The following is a 17,939-nucleotide window of genomic DNA, read 5'->3' on the forward strand; positions in this document are numbered from 1 at the left end:
TTTTGTATGTAGTGTTATATCCAGTTGTCCCAGCACCATTTGTTGAAGAGGCTATCCTTTCCCCAGTGAATGGTCTTGGAAACCTGGTCAAAAAACAATTGACCATAAGTATGGGTTTATTTATGGAATCTTAATTTTATTCTATTTGTCCATATGTCTGTTCTTATGCCACTACCACACTGCTTTGATTACTGTAGCTTTGCAGTAAGTTTTGAAAATGGGAACTGTGAATCATCCAACTTTGTCCTTTTTATTCAAGATTATTTTGCCTATTTGGGGTTCCTTGAAATTCCATGTCAGTTTGAACATTGGTGTTCCAATTTTCTCAAAAAATGTCATTGGAGTTTTGAAAGGGATTTTTCTAAATATGTAGATGACTTTTGGTAGTATTAAGATCTTAATAATATTATGTCTTTTAATCCATAAATACAGAATTCTTTCAATTTATTTAGGTCTTCTTACACTGGTAGACAAAAAAATTAATCAAGAGTTGATCTAAGAAAGAGATGGAAAATTTTATTCAGGCCAACCTGAGGATTATAACCCAGGAGATGGTCTTTCAGAAAGTTTGGAGGACTGTTCTGCCTGTTCGAGGTCAAAGCACAATTATATAAGTGTTTGAGACAAAGGGTTATATGTCAAATGAGGTATTACTGACAGTTTACATCCAGATAAACATGTACGGAACGAGTAGTGGATCATAGGTCATCGTGGCCCCTTACAAGATTAAGAAGGAAGGTTATTTCCTAAGGAGGTCTGGTTAATGCAAAAGCACACTACATACTAAAGGGAAAGGAGGAGGCCCAAATGGGCAGAGACAAACTTTATGATTAAACTTTTCTTGTCTTGACATAAAATATGAATTTTATTTCATCACATTATTTCAGCAATGTTTTTAGTTTTCTGTATACAAGTCTTTCATCTCTTTGGCTAAATGTATTCTTAGTTATTTTATCCTTTTGGATGTTATCATAAATGAAATTGTTTTAATTTCCTTTTCATATTGCTCATTGCTGGTGCAAAGAAAAACTGAGTTTTTAGTGTTAATTTTGTAGCTCACAACTTTGCTGAATTTGTTTACTAACTCTAGTATTTCTGTGGATTCATTGGAATTTTCTATATGTAGGATCATGTCATCTGCAAATAGAGATAGTTTTACTTTTTACTTTCCAACATATTTCTTCTTCTTGTCTAATTGCATTAACTAGAACATCCAGTAAAATGCTGAATGATGGATTTTCTTATTTTGAACCACTTTTTCCTTCCTTGCATAAATCCTTGCCTTTCTGGCATAAATCCTGTCATGATATATAATCTTTTTAATGTGCTATTGGAGTCAGTTTGCTAGTATTTTGTTGAGGATATTTGCACCCGTATTCATAAAGGATATTGATCTGTACAGTTGACTCTTGAACAATGCAGGGATTAATGGCACATTAATACCACCCAGGGAAATTGAAAATCTGCGTATAACTTTATAGTTGGCCCTCTGTATCTGTGGTTCTGTATCCATGGATTCAACCAACCTCAGATAATGCAGTATTATAGTGTGTATTCATTGGAAAAATAATCCACATATAATCAGACCCCAACAGTTCAAACCCGAGGTGTTTAAGGGTCAACTGTATTTTCTTTTCTTGTTATATCTTTATCTAGCTTTGGTATCAGTAATGCTGGCCTCATAGAATGAATTAGGAGGTGTCCCTCATCCTCTATTTCTTCGTAGAGTTTGAGAAGAATTGTTGTTATTTCTTCTTTAAATTTTGGTAGAATTCACCAGTGAAGACATCTGGGTGGTCCTGGAGTTTTGTTTGTTGGGTGGTTTTGATTACTGCTTCATTCTCTTTACTTGTCATAGGCCTGTTGAGATTTTGTCTTCTTGAGTTTTTTTTTTAATTTGTAGAAATTTGTCCTTTTCATCTGGAATATCTAATTTGTCAGCATATAATTGTTCATTGTTAGCATATAATTGTTCATAGCATTCTCTTATTTTTATTTCTGTAAGGTTAGTAGTTTCAGTTTCATTTCTGATTTTAATTATTTAGGGGTTTTTTGGTTGTTAGTCTAGCTAACAAAGTTTTAAAACTTTGTTGATCCTTTCAAAGAACCAGATTTTCCTTTTGTTGATTCTGTGTTTTTCTTTTCTCTATTTCATTACCTTCATTCATGTCTTTATTATTTTCTTCCTTCTGCTATTTTTGGGCTTAATTTGCATCTTTTTTCTAGTTCCTTAATATCAATTTAGGGTATTGATTTGAGATCTTCTTTTTCACTATTTATTGGTGTTTACTGCAGTCCCTGAGCACTGCCTTTGCTGCATCCCATGTTCATGAAATGAAAGACTTAATATTGTTAAGATGGCAGTAATCTCCAAACTCTTCTATTTGCTGGTCTCATAGAATGAGTTGGAAAGTGTATCCTCCTCCATATAGTTAAAGAGTTGATGAAGACTTTGTACTAATTCTTAAATAGTCAGTTTACTTCATTGCTTCATTGAAGCTCTTTGGGAATTGGCTTTCTGTTGTGGAAAGCTTTTGATGATTAGCTCAATCTATTTACTTGCAATTGGTCTCTTCAGGTTTCTATTCTTCTCGATGCAGTTTCAATAGTTTGTGTCTAAGACTCTGTCCATGTCATCTAGGTTATCTTATTTTGTTGACATGAAGTTGTTCATAGTGTTCCCTTAAAATCCTTTGTATTTCTGTAAGGTCAGTGATGATGTCCCCTCTTTTATTCCTGATTTTGTTCATTTAAGTTTTTTTTTTTTTTTTTTTTTTGGTCTAGCTAAGTGTTCATAAATTTTGTTCATCTTTTCAAAGAACCAAATTTAGTTTCATTGATTTTCTATATTGTTTTTGTTACTTCATTTTTCTTTTTGCTCTAATCTTTATTTCCTTCCTCTGCTTACTGTGATTTAATTTTTTCTTTGTTTTATAAGGTTGAAGTTTAGATTGATTTGAGATTTTTTAAATATAGGCATTTATAAATATAATTTATAGGCATTTATAAATATAATTTATATAGGCATTTATAAACAAAGCTTTAGCTTATCCCATAAGTTTGGGTATGTTTTCATTTGTATTAACCTCAAAATATTTCTTAATTTCCCTGTGATTTCTTCTTTCAGCCAGTGGTTAGAAGCATGTTATTTAATTTCCACATATTTGTAAATTTCTCAAATTTCCCTTTGTTACTGATTTCTAATTTCATCCACTGTGGTGGAAGGACTTATTTTATATAATTTCAATTCTTTTAAATTTGAGGTAGTGTATTATGGCCTAATTTATGTCTGTCAACATCACTATGCACTTGAGAAAAATGTATATTCTTGTGTTCAGTGGCGTGTTCTACAGATATTAGGTCTGGTTGGCTTATAGAATTTTTCAACTCTTCTGTTGTTGATCTCAAGTCTAGTTGTTTATCCTTACTGAAGCTTTATCCTTCCCTCAAATTAGATAATCTCAACTGACGTATCTTCAAGTTGACTGATTCTTTCTCCTACCAGCTCAAATCTGCTGTTGAATACCTTGGTCAGTTTTTCATTTTAGTGATTGTACTATTATAACCATAGTTTCTGTTCTTTTAAAATAATATTTGTCTACTTATTGATATTCCCTATTTGTCTAAGCCCAAACATTTTTTGAAGGAAAAAATTTACTGGAACTTAGTGAATATTTGTGAATGTAGATCTTGCAACCAGGGACCTTTATGCCTTCCAGCAATGAATGTTAACAGAGATGATGGCCCCAGGCTCCTCAGTGTATTATCACTAAGGACCTGTAATCCAAATTTGGCCCCAACACCAGCAGCATGGGCATCACCCAGGAGCTGGTTAGAAATGCAGAATCTCAAGTCCCACTACAGATCCACTGAATCATAAGCTGCATTTTAACAAGATCTCCACGTGATTCCCATACACATGCACATTAGAGTTTGAAAGACAAACTCTTTTGTCTTTCAAAATGGGCCAAACATCCTGGAACCCACCACACTTTCAGAGCCTTCAAAGTATGCCAGTTTTCAGAATAGCAATTTTGCATTTATCTATATAACTTTGATACATGTCCATCTTCCTCTCTAGATAGAAGCTCCACAAAGGGGAGTCTGCTTACTGTTGTAGCCCAGAGCCAGGCACACAGTAAGTGCTGTAAAATCTGTCAAGTAAATAGATGAACTGGACTCTGGGATCTCATATTTTATCTGCTTCCTCCCACCTCAGTTTCAGAAGAGGTTTAACTTAACATATTTGGAAAACCTCAGCTTCCTCAAATCTCCCGTGGATGATTAGGAAGGACCTCTGAGATAAGGAAACAACTCTGAGATAAGGAAGCTGCAGTTTTTCTTTACCTTTTGCTTAAAGTATGTATTTATCCAAAACTTGAGTTTCCTTGCCACTAAGGGTTCTCTGAGTATTGGAAAGAAAGACGCCATTAAGCATATTCTCTATCTTATAATTCTGTAGGAGGACTAATTTTTGATCTTGAATGATTTCATTAATTTTGTTTCCTTATAATTATTTTTCTCCATCAGGAAAGGTTATTGGAATATGAGTAAAATGTCATAAATTAACAAAATCAACACTAGTAAAAGACTTCATTTATAATTCATATATATTTACATCTTTACTTATCCTGCCTTTATATAAAAGGATCTGAAGCAAATGTTTACAACTAAATGAGATTTGAGAAAACGTAACTAAAGCAATACTATAGATGGCTTTTGTGAAAAATCAAATCACCTCGATAATTCTTCCAGTTTAAAAAAAAAAGAGAGACAACTGGTATTATTGTTTTTATTTATAAAGAATTATTTTTGTTTGGCTGTTTGGAAAACCACTAACATTTTTCACTTTAGAAAACATTAAATAATAAACAAGATGTTATACAGTACTTTGGATAACTTCTTCCATCAGTGTAGTGCAATGCATTATTGGCACCTAAAAGTGAAACTTTCTATTATTTTCCCCTTTCATCACCAGTTGTGCAGTTATATGACCGAAAAGGAAATGAATCATTAAAAAATGGATCTAAAGCCATATTTTCTGGCCCCTACTCAAAGGCTTACTGATTTATATCCCCCTCTGGCCTTGCATCCACCAAGTTAAATGATGAAAGATCTATTGTTGTCTATTGTACCTACTGTTCCCAAAACAATACCATTTTGTGGGACTTGGGAGATTCCCACTGGTAAGAGAAACTTCCACCATTAGGAGAAGGAAAGGTCCTGGCAGTGGTGCTGCGCATGGCACTCTCTTTTTCAGTAGCCAAATTAAGCTGTCACACATGCTGCAGAGAGAATGCACCAGATAAAAATCTCTCTAAACTGTGTCCCTTGTTATGGTCTCTTTAAAAACCTGAAATATCACCCATTAAGCAAGTGAAAGGGTTATATACCTTTACCAAGAAAAGAAGTATATACCACCACATTAGGACATTACTGAGATACTAAAATATCTGCCCATGATACTTTTGGAACAAACAGATTTTTAATTTTTTTGTTTTTGTCTTTTAAATACTGCTGGGTTTGCCATAAAGGGAGAGACATTTTCATGACCTCAGCATTTGGTGGCTTTTCCCCTTTTGATTCCTCGCTATTAGGCGGTCAAGAGGGAAGTACCTAAATTAGACCTTAGCCCTGGTCCAAGTTACTTAGTTCTGGAGACTTTCATTACATAGTAATAGGAAAACATCTTTGGGGAGATTCTGTAATGTTACTCTACCTTGAGGTAAGAATGTCTTTAACCATCTTAAATAGAAAAAAAAAAGTTATCAAATTTTTAAAAAGCCTCAAAAAAAAAATTCACACTTTTTCTTTTAGACAAAGGATTCTAACTTAATAACCGTCCCTGCCAGGAAATGCTCCCTCACACTCCAGTCTAAGCCTGTTTCCTCTTGTTCTATTCTCAGTGCATATGGAGAACAGCTGGTCACCATCCTCTCTGTACCAGCCCTTCATATACTTGAAAACCAGCAGTTGTTTGCCCCTCAGTCTTCTCTTCTCCATGCTGAATAATCCCAGTTCCTTTAACTTTTCATCATAGATCTTTTTTTCCAACCCTTTAATCATCTTTGTGATTCCTGGCAAAAACAGCAGAAAATAGTTTGATTACTTAATTGGAAATAAAGAAAAGCCTCAGGAATAAGTTGCCTTTTAAAAGTTATGTATTTTGTTTAAATCTAAAGGTAAACTTTGCAGGGAGGAAATGTAGTTAGGGGTTCATAGATCTTAGAATTCCAATCTTGTCCTGTTGATTTAGTGTGTGTGTGTGAGAATCCCATTCCAGCACGTCCGATGCCTCAAAGCATGAGACTTGCTTCCCAACCCTTCCTGACACAACAGCACATAAGTTGTGATCTAGACCTGCCTAAATTTATACTCATTGAAAAGTCAGTATGAAAATCTATTTCAACGGAGCTTCCCCCATGTTTCCCCACACCAAGCTTCCACAAACAGAAGCTTTTCTTTGAAACAACCAGAACTTCCAAAAGCTTCTTACATATTACCAGAAAGAACCACGTTGTTATGGTAAAGGCTGTTGGTTTTAAAGTGTAACCTGAAACAGTGAGGGTTTTACATGTTAACTACAGTTTCCTGTCTATTACTTTGTAGTGATCAAACTCAAGGCCGTTAAAAAATTCATCTCCCTACAACCACAGACACCTCTTCCAATTTTCTCTTGCTGCCAATATAAGGTCATGGAACTGGATGCCATTCCACCATGTATTTTTTAACTCAAGAGATCATAAGCTGCCTTTCCCTTGCAACTAGAGTCTGTAAATATTAGGAACACATAACTACTTAATACCAATAACACATTTACACAAAACACAGTACTACTAACGAGGGATTGCGTGCCCACTCTACATAATTGTCTTTAAAAGAAAAATACAGATAACAAGAATAAACGCATCTTGATATGCTACATACCCTTCTTTTATAAAGTGAGTGGCAGTAAAAGTCAGAGTTCAGGTCAGACCAGAACTACCAAGTGGAGAGGAGAAACCAATTTCACAAGCACATTGTACAACGCATCTTAGGGGAAGTCAATACTACTCGTGGTACAACACTGAACAGATAACAGAATGGTCATTTGCACAGATTTCTTTTGAAAATCTCTCCTCTAATTTGCTACAAGGAACACCTTGTAACCAGGATGAAGGATGGTATAGGTCACACACACTGAAGGCCTTCTTAAGAGACAAAGGATGAAAGGTAACACCCAAAGATGGCTTTGGACACATCTACAGATGCCCCCCTGTATTTCAAGGAAGGTGTCACTGTTCACTGGGATTGCACAAAAGCAGGCCAGCAAGATGTGGGTCACCAACCAGACTTTCTCCTGACCCACTCTTCTCCTAGGCCTGATACGAGGGAGGAAAGGACAGGAGGTGAAGGTTGGAAAAAGAAGAGGGAGCAACACGGGGTTCATTGCTAGTTCTGGAGTTGCTCGCGTTCTTCAGAGCAGTGGCCTTTTTTCAAGCTCACATCATCCAATCCAATCTCCCCAGGGTGACCACGCCTTTTTTCACCTTTGAAGATGACCTAGGGAGAGAACGTACACACCAGTCAAGCCTCCTCTGCCCCTTTCCAATGCCTGCTCGTTTAGCAAAATAAAGACAAACTTTCCCCAAAACTATACAGTAAACTTACTTAACAGAAGGAAAGACTAGAACAGAGTTGCCAGTGTCAATGAGGCTTGCCTTCTGGTAGAAACTTAAGTCGTCAGTAAATCGTTAACCAGGCCCCATTGCTCAGAATCAGTTACTCTTTAAAAAAGTCATTCTAAACAATGGACTACTTTCATTTAGGAATGATTATGAAGTGGACACTTTTGTCAAAGATTACCAAGGTCAGAAGTAAAGAGTGTGATGGAATATAAAGGTGTAGAAATTAGGAGCCAAAGATCTGAAAGACCATAATCGTGCAGCCTATCTTAGACGTTTTCTAGTTCCTCCTCTGGGTTAATTTAATATAGTTTTGTTGCCTAAAATGGAATAGAATCAAACACCCTAATACAATCACCGTGTTGCTTCACTTATGTAAAGACCAAAATCTTTCCTGTATTTTATCTAACAGAAACCTATGTTAGGATATGAAACAACTTATTTTTATATTTCCAAACAATGTAAATATTAAGAAAAATTTTAAGAAAGAGAAACAGAGTAAAACAAAATCCAAGACTCTGACACAAGCTGTCTTCATGGAGTCTATTCTTTCTTTTAGAAAGTTTCTAGACACTATACCTATAGGTATAGAGGCAGAATTTCCTAATAACTGTTTTATTAGGATCAACATAAAGAAGACACTTTTTCCAAATACATTCACTATTTCAGTGGGGTGTTATAGATCATTTTATTGCTATCTATGACTTGATTACTTAGGATAAAATTTATATATTCAATCAAAGCTTTTCCCACCTCCTGTCCTGAATAGGATAATACTTTCCAAGCGTATTGTTCTAGTTTCCATCCAAGGCTGCTTAACTATGATCTCTGAGGCAAAGGGAAAACAAAGACTTTAAAGAAACATTTCCCCCCCAAAAAAACCACTTTAGGGTAACTCATGGTGGTCAAAGTTTGAAGTACAAGGAGTTTAAGGAAAAGGAAAAGCAGGTACCCCGCCACCATCCTTTGAAGTTTCTGTTAACTTTTTTTTTTTCACTTTTTCAACTCCTACAATTTTTTTCATTAAAAATAGGGGCTATTCACCAGGGTGGGAAGAGTGACAGTGGTCAGAGGTTGCCACGAAGAATGTGTACGAAGGGGCAGAGGGGGTATAGAAAGAGGCAACGCATGGGGTCACCACGCCCGGCCAAGGCACAAGCCTTGCGCCTAAATTCAGGAAGAGACGGAGGCGTCCACCGCAGATCCCAGAGTTCTCCTCTGAAAGGAAACCCTCCCCGGTTCTGCCTCCCCGGCGGGTCTACTTACGCTCTTGACGTCAGCCCCTCGCAGGGTGATGCGCGTTTGCCTCCAGCTGTGGCCACCATTTCTTCCCCACAGGGCTGCTCCGTGGGCACCGTGTTTTCTCACAAACACCTGGAGCGTGCCGGAGTGCAGCCCCGTCACCTTGTGCCTGAACGACAGGCACAGGTCCCCTGAGTGTAGGAGGTGGCCGAGGGGGAGCAGCAGGCGAGCGGCCTTTCCTGCCGGGCCTTTGGCTGCCGAGACTGTCAGATACTGTCCACCTGCAGGGGAAAAGCAGGGCCGTGTATGCGCGCGCCCAGGTCCCTGCTAGCGTGACGGCGGGGACGGGCATGTCGCTCCTCTTGTTTTAGTGAACTTCAGACGGTGCCGGTCATTAGTAAAGAATTCCAGGTTTTCGAAGGAGAAAAATAGGACTTAGGTCCATGGCTGTCTTAAATTCTATGGTTTTGTATTTACAGAAAACACTTCGCTCCTGAGGAGTCCAGATTATGCCAGGGACAGGCAATAATTAGTCATCCTAACACTATAAATATTTCCAGTTAAATATGATCAGACATACACACATTCACCACCTCTTGATCTTCTTGCACCTAGAATTATACTGTCATGCTGGCTGGCTGGTATGGTGGTGAAGTTACCAGGGAGAATTTTCTAGGTGGATTTTCTGTCTCCTGGCAGTAAAGCAGATGGTGATTTAAAGGGGCACTAGATCTGTTTATTCTCTCCTCTCCCCTCTTAAAAAAAAAAAAAAAAAACACTCTAAAGCACGGGTCCCCAACCCCCGGGCCACAGACCAGTACCGGTCCGTGGCCTGTTAGGAAGCGGGCCACACAGCAGGAGGCGAGCGGTGGGCGAGCGAGCGAAGCTTCATCTGTATTTACAGCCGCTCCCCATCGCTCGCATTACCACCTGAGCTCTGCCTCCTGGTGAGTTGTATGATTATTTCATTATATATTACAAAGTACTAATAATAGAAATAAAGGGCACAATAAATGTAATGCGCTTGAATCATCCCCAAACCATCCCTCCTTCCCCAGTCCGTGGAAAAACTGTCTTCCAAGAAACCAGTTCCTGGTGCCAAAAAGGTTGGGGACCAGTGCTCTAAAGGGAGAAAGATCCTTTAAAAACGAGTTTGCTGTGCTTCTCATACCTGACCTCAAGAAGATGCAGAAGTGTTCTGGAAACCTGCCACATCTGCCTGGAGCATCAATAATATTTGGAGGTAAGCAGTTTAAAATATTTTTTATATAAATACACATCCATAACAATATAATTGATATAGAAATTTTCCATTACACATACATGAACACAAAATGTTAGTAAAATCTTTCCCTTTGGAAAGGTCGCTTTGATGATGTCCTTGGATCCCTAGGGCTCCAGAGTTTGCTTCCCTCTATTGTTAGAGGAATTGAAGTTAAGGGGAAAAAAAAGTTTGAGCAGCAGTGACGTGGGGGACGGTGCTCCTCAAGAGAAAGTTTCAAGTAGTATTTTGAAACTCAGTCCAAGTACAAGTGACCTTCCGCTCAGGCTGTTTTATTGCAGCCACCTGAAAAACACACTGTAGTCTCAACACTGACTTATCCATAGGAAAAATGTGGTTGGAATGCTGAACACCTGTAACTGTTTTGGTAGAAACCCCGCTTATCTTTCATTGAAAAGCATTCCTTATGCTTAATCTGTACAAGACATGACAAGGTTTGGGATGTCCTATTCTTCAAGTGACTTCTCCTCTACCAAGTCTCCTCTGAGCCTTTAAAGGCCCAAATAGGTGAGTTGTGTGTACCTGTGAGGGCCAGGTTCTGTACGAGGGCTCTCCAGGGAGCATCTCATTTAACCTTGCTAACAAGCCCTTGAAGTGAACACTTATTAGCTTCTGCATCTGCAAAACAAGCCTAAGGCTTTGAGAGGTGAAGTCACCCAAGGTGTCACCCAGCCAGTAGGCAGCAGAGTAACAGTGTGAGTTCAGAACTGCCTGAACCCCTATTCAGCACAGGAATCACTGGTTTACACGTTTCTCTCCTGCAAAGAGACTGTGAACTCTTTGATGTCAGAGCCAACCTCTCTCCAAACCCCATTACACTCCTAGCGTATGGTAGGAGTTTAATGCCATTTGTTGAATAAATGACATTCCAAGAATACAGCAAAAAACAACAGAGAAATAGATCCTGAGTCAGGTACTTGACTCACCAAAAACAAACACAGTTTTTTGTATTCCTTCCACCCCCGTCTTCCCCAAATTAATCCAAACAATATTTTGAGCCAAAATATTTAGATGGATTTAGAACGTCTCCCCGTTAGTCAGCTTTTTGAATCATCACAGGTATTTTGGTTAAGACTAAGATATAAGGTTATTACAGTTAACCTGCAAGTTTTAAGAAAACAAGGATTATCTTAAATCCCCATGGAATGTATACTAATATCACTATGCCAGACGCTGCCTGCAGCAAGACAACCTAACAAAAACCAAGACATCCTAATAAAAGAGTCAAATAATTACTTTATATAGATTTTTAAAACTCTATAAATGAGGTTACAATTGCTCTTCCCCTACAGGGCTACTCTGTGGCCACTAGGATTTCTTTTCTTTTTACCATGAAGAATTCTTTCCCTTTTTAATAAATGGAAGTATTACAAAGTTGGAACAGTAGCTAAGGGAAAAATTGATCTAGCACTCCAAATTACCTATTAAATAAAAATTTCACTTCTGATTCCAAAATACTGGTTTAAATAAAAAATTACATTACATATTTTCATGGATTCAGTTTAAAGCATCACAATATCTAAAGTTGTTTTTTTGGTAAATAATAGATCCTGTAACAGTTGCCAGATATATAGGTGATAAAATTTTAATTTCAAACATATATGAAATGATATCTGGACAGGGTTACTAACTGCAGCATTGTCTGAACTACCAAAAGGGTGGAAACAACTGAAACGTCCCTCAATGGATGTCTGGTTAAATACGTTTAAGAAGTGATGGAGTAACCGCCATTCATTTAAGAATGAAGGTGTTATGTACGCACTGATACAGATTCGACAACAATGGCTAATACTATTTTAACGGTAACTCTAGGACAGGGACTGCTTTAAATGCTTTACATACGTTTACTAGACACTACTGATGACCCCATTTAAGTAACCTGCTCAAGATCAAAGCTCGTAAGTGGTGATGGTGGGTTTCAGCCCAGGCATTCTGGCTTCAAAGTCCACTCACGTTTTTTTTTTTTTTTTCCTTTGGAGTAAAATTGCTTTACAATGTTGTGTTAGTTTCTGCTGTACAGTGTAGTGATTCAGCTATATGTATACCTATATCCCCTCCCTCTCGGACCTCCCTCCCACAGCCCCATCCCACCCATTAGGTCGTCACAGAGCACCGAGCTGAGCTCCCTGTGTTATAGCAGGTCCACACTCAGGTTAACCCTTAAGATAATATTGTTAAGTGGAAGAAGCAAGGTACAGAAGAGAGGGCTGTTGTGAGGAAAAATGGCTCTCTGGAAAGGTAACCAACAAACTGGTTGCATCTGGGGAGGATGACTGGGGCCCAGGGTTGGGAGGGAGCTTTTATTTTCACTGTTGATTTATTTTTCCATTTTCATGTATTTCAAAACAATGTTTCTTAATGCTGCAATAGACGTAGTTGTACGTACACGCTGGCATATTTTATATTTAAACGAATTCCTTGTAGCTACCAGTAGCCGACAGAGTGCTGAGTCGGTTGAGATTAGGGTTCCAGGAAAAGGGCCCCAAGTTTAGCCTTGACACTACAGGAGAAGAGCATGTGTTCAGGGCCACAGCTATAAGTCTGTAGCACATTATCACATCTGTCAGGAGCACAGTTTTCCATTCCCTAGAGGATGGATTAATTTCACTATCTCGCAAGTAAGTTTAAGACTGAATGTGATAACAAAACCTAATGAGCACCAGGAAGGTGACTAGCAAATGCACTTATTTTGCAGCTGTTTCTCAAAGTTATAAGTTTGTTTAAGGGAAGGTTTTTTAGAGATATTAGCATATAAGAATATTTGCAAATCTGGATCTTGGATAAGACATGCACAACATAAAAATCATATGTGGAAATCCAAACATATGTTCCTTTACTAATGGTATAATCTAGATAGAAACAAGCAAACTGTTTGGTAGTTAAAATGATACACAAAAATAATTGATGAAATTGCTTATAGCCTTCTCTGGCCTTAGCATGAGATACATACATAACCCCACCTGAACTGCCTAGTAGAAAACTAGGCACGGAAAGTAAGCGTAATTAGCATTCTCCATCTGGATATGTCAGAATCTGTATATGGTTAGAACTCCCCGACATATTCTAAAAAGCCCGCCTACGATTCCGCCCTGACACAAGCTATGCCCTCTTACCTCTTCTAACTAAATCTCTGCCATCTTTGGTCTTCCCATCCATTCTCCAAGCTAGAACCCTGCTCACTGATACCTGGGACATTCCATTCTGAGTCAGAGGCTCCCAGAGCCGGTATAAGAGGCTTTCTAATCCACCCTTTGTCTAATTCTCAAAACAACATCTTGTCATATGTCACCCAGTCAAACATCTCCACCAACAGAGAGCTCCCTGCTTCCGTGGCCGCCTGATTTCTCTTTAGACAGCTCTGACTATGGTAAAGTTCTGAGAGTGAGCAAAAATCGATCCCCCTGTAGTTTTCACCTACTGATGCGACTTCTTATCCCCTTGTGATCATGGAACAACTGAGATAGATGTTGTCGGTCTTGTATTTGAAAAGCTGCCCCGCTCCATTATTTCTTCTCCAGGCTAAACATTCTGGGTTCCTCACCTGTTTTTCTACAGGCTCTGAGACACCTCTCCATCCAGGTCATTCTCTTTTGAGTGACCTACAATTACCTCCATACTTCTCAGACTGGTAAGAACCTACCAAAGTGGTTTTTTTCCGTGCTGGAAAAAATATCTATTTCTATGGAGATGACCCAGCTTTGGGGCAGCAGTGATACAGGGTTCACTCATATTGATTTATTACCCACAAAAAGTCTAAGTAAGTCTTTCACACTTTCTGCTAAGTCACATTTTCCCCCTCCTACAGTTGTGTAGGTGGTTTCTCGACCATAAGCTACACCGTGTATTCATCCCCAGTAGATTTCACCCTCTTAAGTGGGACCCATTGATCTAATCTTTGCATGCTGTTTGTGTCGACACACACTGTCGCTTTCTCCTCTGGCTTCACGTTAGCCACAGATTGGTTAGTATGCCTTCAATATCCAGTTCATCCAAGTTGTTGGTAAAAACCTGGAGCAACCCCAGAAGAGCATCCTTGAGGGGCCGGAGCCAATCACCAGGAGCTATCCAATCACAAGCAGCCACCAGTTCCTTTCAACTTGTATTCTCACAGCCAAAGAACCATTTCAAACCTTTTCTTTTGTCTACCACTCTGTCAATTCTCTTCTCATTTTTCTATTGGAGGGCAAGTGGATTTGGGGTCACAACAAATTTAAACATTTACATATGTGACGAATAATAAAAACTGTTGAAAAGTACTAAATTGGTTCTAAAAGATAGTATTTAAGTTCTAAAGCTCAAACATTTTACATAGACTGTCTACAGAGAAGTGCAATGAATTCTTCCGACTTTAGCATGAATTATTCTCCCCAGTGTATACCTTACTTGAAAGAGTTATTCATTACAACCATGAACATTATTCACCATTCTATCACACATGGCTGCTAAAGAGCCTTCCTTCTGTAGCACACTACTCCAGGTCAGAGGTCACTCAAATCTACAGGCCTGAGATCTGCTAATCGGCTCATGCACACAACCAGGACACAGAGGCCAGACTGGGTAGTGAAAACCCCAGAATTACGCTTCTGATGTTGTGGGCACTGAACTGCTGAGATGGCTGCACAGGCAGTACAGAGAGGCCTGGATGGGAAGTCCGTTCTTTAGCTCTGTGGCCTTAGGAAACTGATGTAACCTCTGGCCCTCTGTGAAACAAAAACAATATTACCTGCTTCCCAGGGTAGATAAGAGGATTAGATAAAACTGAGATGATGAATGAGTCAGGACTGTAGCTGGTATTAAATAAATGTTGGTTTCTCTCTTATTCACAGTTATCTATGATATTAATAATAATGTGGTCTGGCTCAGAGTTAACCTTAAATAAGTGAGAGGGAGAACATGAAAGTGAGAATGAGAGGGAGTGTATTGGTGTGTGTGTGGGGGGGGCATTAAAAATTATTTTATAGTTAAAAGTAATCTCAAAACTCCTTTGAGTTTGTTGGATACTCATTTTTTAAAAGCTTACCTCAAGTTTTCATTTTTTAATATCTCTAACATTTCAATCTTAGGGGATCTAATGAATGTATTTTTGCACGAATTCTTTAATAACTTGCTACTCAACATGTGCATTAAGGATGAGCCCTAAAATTATCCCCAAGGAGCGTGTGAGAAATGCATCAAAATCTACATTTTAACAAGGCCTCCAGCTGACCTGTGTGCACACTGACCGTTGAGAAGAGCTGGTTTTAACAGAGCATATCCTCAAGTTAACTTTTACATGTTTTGTGCTCTATCTGTACACTTGGGATGGTATTTAGGAACTAGTCTTTTAAAAACAAGTAACATACTTTTTCTTCATGTCTTGTATCTTTCATTTCTAAGTCTAGAATCAGGAGTATAAAAAGGAAAAAAAGAAACCAAACTCCTCACCCTTCCATTAAGTTGGACTCACCCATATAAGATTTAACTACTACAGGGAGGGTAAAAAGCCAACAATAATATGTAGCATTGCTTCCTGAAATAAGATGACAAAACATATTGTAAGTTCTGAAACTTTATAGATTCATAGGAAGTGTGCAATTTAAAAGTCTTAGTTTTCCAAGGGACTATATTTAAATCTCCCCTTCTTATAATATTCTCTTGTGGAATAAGTGGTGGTAATTTATAACTAATTTCTCCAGCATCCAAATTAGACTGAAAATTAGACTGTGAGAGATATTCACAACTTCGCAGGAATTTCCACTGTCTCCTTCTGCTACATCTTAAAAAAGAAAGACATAATCAAGGAAACAACCACAGGCTACTATGATGGCTGCTGTACCACAATATTATTTTTATGCTTGGGAATGGGGCACTATACGTAACTTGGATATTATATTTTAGAATGAGTCTACATGTTTTACATATACAAAGCTTTTTTTGAGAGAAATTAGCTGGCCTTTTAATAAACTGCTTGTCTACTTAAAATTCTAAATGATGGCTAACAAATTCAGATCACCAAAAAAAACAGAAGATGAATGCTGGACAAGCTTTCTTTATCCTCTCTATTAAGTAAACACAGAGCTGCGTTATAGTATCCTTGATTAGCACAACTGGGTTCCTCAGACAGGATCCAGCCGAAATGTGTACTAGGGTTAGATGAATGGTTTTACCTGCTGGATCCCTCACTGGTTCCCAGTGCAAGTCACTGTCTTTTTCTCGGATCCATCCACAAAGCCCATGGTCAAAATTACAACTGTGTATCAGAACACCTGAAAGGAAATAACCAGAAACATGAGTAGACCACAAACCCAACAGCTAATGACAAAAATGAATCTGTGAACTAGGGTTATCTGTACAAGTGTTCTCTCCTGTCCGCACTTAATTATCCCACCAGAATGTCTCTTCATGAGATCAAAAGGAAATCACATGAATCCTTTCTCAGCACAATTGTGCATCAGTGCTCAGCTGTAAAAATAGAACACACAACTGTTGCCAAATTATGACCTTCTTACATCACTTATAAAAGATGATTTCCTCCTCAGCTTAAATGCTGCTTTTCTATATTTTTTTTAAAAAGATAATGATGATTCAGTTTTTGCTCAACTGATTTAACTAGAGAGGAAACCAAGTGGTAAAAAAAATGTATAATTTTCCCAGATGTAACCGAACAATCTACAATTTAAAAGTTATTTTAATGAAATGGAGGGAAAAAATAAAATGTCATCATAACGGTCCTAAGAATATAGGGATCTACCTGGATCGTCCTTTGCTTCGTCATCTGCACTGACTCCTCTTTCAATTTCAAATATTTCAAACAAGTCATTTGAAGGCTGCCGCGGAACTACAAGAGAGAGAGGCATTTTGTTTTGTTTTGTTTTGATGAGGCATTGACAAAGAAGCATTACCTTTACCGATGGGGCAGGGGGAAAAGACCTAGGTATTTCACTCATCTGGAAGAATCCAAAATATTTAATCACAGTTCACATGAAGATTCATGAAGTTTGTTCTGCAGAGATCTTATACTGTAACATTTATCTGGGTACAATTTTAAAAAATGGGTTTCAAAAGTTTCTAAAATTCAACATAAAATACATGAAAAAGTTTTTATCGGGAAAATACATTTTAAAACAGCTACCAATGGCGAGTAAAATATCTCTATGAAATTCTAAAACTTGTCTATGAAAGATACATTATGAACTCTAAATTAAGGCTGTTTTAATGGAAAACAAAATGCCCGTAATCGCAGCGAATGGTTTGACTTTCTAACCAAAACATGGACTCCTCTCCAGTGAACCCTACGTATGCTATGTCTTCTGGGCTTAAGCAGGTTCCTTGGCTCCTTTAAGATCAAATCCAAACTCCAAATTGCACAGCATTCACAATCCACCCCCAAAACACACAGTACTGCCCAAATATGCCATTCATGTTCACGTGTCTGACCCCATCCCCAGCTTGGGACGCTCTTCTCCCTGGTAATTAACCAGCCAAACTTCCCCTCTCTGTTCAAGGGTCAGTGTAAATATCACTGACTGGGTGAAAACTTTCATGTTCGGGGCGAATTCAAATCTTCCCCCTTGTACTCTGATGGCTCATGTTTACACGCCTCTATTACACTCTTTCCTAAAGAATTGCAGTTATTTACACACGTGTGTCTCTCCCTCTGCTGGTCTCTGAGGTCCTGGAGGGCCTCGATCGTGTCTTACTCATGTGGCATTCCCAGGGCTTGACCTAGTGACAGGCACTCAACAAGTGTTTATTGAATGAATGGGAAGGTC

At 38.3% G+C, this 17,939-nt stretch overlaps 1 protein-coding gene across 2 annotated transcripts in view; it reads right to left on the reverse strand.

Annotated features, from left to right (window-relative positions):
- Positions 1-4,791: 4,791 nt before the first annotated feature.
- Positions 4,792-17,939, reverse strand: part of NPNT (nephronectin) — a 75,920-nt gene continuing 62,772 nt past the window's right edge. For both annotated transcript variants that reach the window (XM_030864133.2, XM_030864131.2), the window contains 4 exons: positions 16,919-17,005; positions 16,335-16,433; positions 8,931-9,187; positions 4,792-7,542 (listed from right to left, as the gene is read on the reverse strand). In XM_030864133.2, the coding sequence (XP_030719993.1) occupies positions 7,432-7,542; positions 8,931-9,187; positions 16,335-16,433; positions 16,919-17,005 (554 nt within the window). In that variant the 3' untranslated portion in view covers positions 4,792-7,431. The remainder of the gene's footprint in view (positions 7,543-8,930; positions 9,188-16,334; positions 16,434-16,918; positions 17,006-17,939) is intronic.

This window comes from Globicephala melas, chromosome 5 (genome assembly GCF_963455315.2).
Source record: "Globicephala melas chromosome 5, mGloMel1.2, whole genome shotgun sequence".
In the NCBI taxonomy this organism is placed as follows: domain Eukaryota; kingdom Metazoa; phylum Chordata; class Mammalia; order Artiodactyla; family Delphinidae; genus Globicephala; species Globicephala melas.